Raw genomic sequence first — 2747 nt, forward strand, 5'->3', positions numbered from 1 at the left:
CACACACACACACACACACACACACACACACACACACACACAGCCTCCCCTCCCCCTTCTCGTTTCCTCCTGCAGGACAAAGCGGCCACGCTGCAGCTAACGGACACACAAACTAATACACACCAAAACTCAGTGTGAACACACGCACACAGGCCGAACGCACACGCGCCACGAACGCACACGGGCGCTGAACACACACGCGCGCTCTGAGCAGTTTTCAGTCTGAACGGAAAAAAAAGTCCCGTTTCCGTTTCTCCTCAAACTTTCCTCACGTGTTCAAACACAGCCTCCTGTACACGCTTATCATCGATCGATCGGTGATCAGCGTGTACGACCGATCAGTAGCCGATCAGTGTCTGATCAGCAGGTATCGATGCTGTGATCGATACTCTATAGTAACGGAACAGTCTAAGCGGAAACAAAGCGGAACAGCCCGAGTCCGCCTCCAGCCGCTCCCTCAACGATCACTCATCAATAACTCCTGATCAGACGCGCGCAGCCGTCTGCCCCGATCCATCCGCGAGGAGCGGTGTGCACGCGCCCGGAGAGCATTTCTTTCTTTTTTCCGGTGAACTCACCTTCAGGTTAATTTCCTTCATCCTGTCCTGCCTCCTGCTCTCCAGCAGCCGGGACATTCCCCTGATCAACCGATCCCTGATCAGCCGATGGTCGATCACCTGCCGATCTCCGATTGATCCAGCTGATTGCTCCGGTCTCTGATCAAAGAAGTGCGGTTCTCGTCCCGGAGCGTCCGCGGTCTGAGCGGAGGGGGCGGGGCTTCTCTCTGACTGACAGCGAAGCTCTGTACTTCTAACTAATCACAGCTCAGCCCGCTGCTGGGACGCTTGACCAATCACAATCCACTCAGGTCTGTGAGCCCAGCCCCCCGCCAGTTGTCAGGGAGCGCTTCTTTTCTCTACCGGGGCGGGTTGACGATAGTGAGGGGGGAGTCAGTCTCTATGACAACGTGTCCACAGCTCACGTGACCCTCATCAGCCACTAGGACAGCCGAGGGCGTCACGTGACTGATGACTTGCGCGGATAAAATAGTCCCGCCCGCGCGGGCGCAGGGTGGACAACCATCGCGGTGTGACGTGGAACCCCGGAGGTCAATCCCCGCCCACTGCGCGCGGAGACCGGAGTACATTGGCGTAGACAAGAAACGAACCTCCATCGGACACAAAGAAAAAGCGATCGATGACAGATCAGACCGATCGGAAGCAGCTCCACAACAGTCATGTGATCGATCAGAAGCGGATAGATCACTTCACACAGAGCCAAACGTTTGTCTGCAGCTGCCTCCCGACACAGGCCGCCACACTGTTACCATGACAGCCAGCAATTAACAAACACATTAACCTGAGGATAGTGACGTCATGAAAGCCTACCGCCCCCTCTTGACTGGCCGGAGGAAGTACAGCTGATATTTAACCTTTAGTCTTTCAAAGGGAAAAATGGATACTTTGACATCACGGCCAGTAGTGGTTCAACTCCACAATGAGGGCGGGGCCTTTTTGTGCGTGGGTTCTCTCCGGCTTCCTCCCACAGTCCACAGTTAGTGGGGTCTGGTTAGTTAGTGAAACCGGTGGTTACCAGACTAAATTATAAATAGCGGTGGGTTTCAATAATCGATTTTTCTGACTCAAAACGATTTTAGCTTGAATAAAGTGATTTTGATTCAATAAATTCTGAATTGATTTTTAAATATCAATGTATTTTGCCAGAAACGCCAGAATCTCAGGTCAAAGCTCACAAAACTATTCAACAACTAGCAAACCGATAAAACAGCAAATAAAGACAACTCTTTATTGTCATTGCACAGTCATACCTAGTACAATAGCACAACAAAACAGCACAGTAACTTAAATTAAAGTGGATTTTTTTAAGTGCATGAATGGTATGAGCAAATGAATGATGTAATAAATAAAAGAATGAGTATGTTTATTGCACATTACCATTGCTGCGTGCCCTCTGGAGACAGCGAGTGCTGTACAGGTCCTTAACGGAGGGAAGAGGATGTCCAATGATTTTTTGGACCATATTAATAACCCTCTGAAATGCTGTGGTGCAGCTGGAGAACAGCACACAGATGAAGTTTGTCAGCACACTTTCAATGGAGCAGCGGTAAAAGACGATCAGCAGCACCTTCTTCAGCTCCATTTTTCTGAGGATTCTCAGAAAATGAAGATGCTGTTGGGGCTTCTTTAAAACCGCCGAGGTGTTTGAGCTCCATTGGAGGTCTGTTTCTATGTGCACACCCAGGAACTTGAAACTGGACACCCTTTCCATGCACTCCCTGTTGATGCTGCAGCTCAGATTTCCTCCTTCTGAAGTTGACTACGAGCTCTTTTGTCTTGGTGGTATTGAAGTCCAGGTTGTTGTCTGCACACAAATCCGACATGCTCTGGACCTCAGCTCTATATCATGTCTGCATTGACTGGGTGGGAACTAACACAGTCATGTGTGTACAGCGTGTACAGTAGGGGTGTTAGTACACAGCCTTGTGGAGAGCTGGTGTTAAGGCTGAGGGCTGAGGAAAGATGAGGCCCCTAACCCTCTATACACGGTCTGACAGGAAGTCTCTGATCCAGCAGCAGGTAGTAGAAGGAAGTCCGATATCCAGCAGTTTAACTATTATAGAAGGTAGAAGAACAAGATGGCGCCGAGTATGGCAGCCTCGTCGCGAGCTCCCCCAAGCAACAGCTTTTTTCTGTGTTTAATTTTACTTTTCCTTCATTTTTTCGCGA

At 49.9% G+C, this 2747-nt stretch overlaps 1 protein-coding gene across 1 annotated transcript in view; it reads right to left on the minus strand.

The window, feature by feature from the left end:
• The window catches only part of LOC121811903 (rho guanine nucleotide exchange factor 2-like), a 32354-nt gene extending 31545 nt beyond the window's left edge, over positions 1–809 (minus strand). The window contains exon 1 of the mRNA XM_042225935.1: positions 579–809. Within this exon, the coding sequence (XP_042081869.1) occupies positions 579–635 (57 nt within the window). The 5' untranslated portion in view covers positions 636–809. The remainder of the gene's footprint in view (positions 1–578) is intronic.
• Between the last annotated feature and the right edge of the window lie 1938 nt (positions 810–2747).

The sequence above is a fragment of the Haplochromis burtoni genome, unplaced genomic scaffold (assembly GCF_018398535.1).
Source record: "Haplochromis burtoni strain Fernald_Lab_line unplaced genomic scaffold, NCSU_Asbu1 Contig_190, whole genome shotgun sequence".
Lineage (NCBI taxonomy): Eukaryota > Metazoa > Chordata > Actinopteri > Cichliformes > Cichlidae > Haplochromis > Haplochromis burtoni.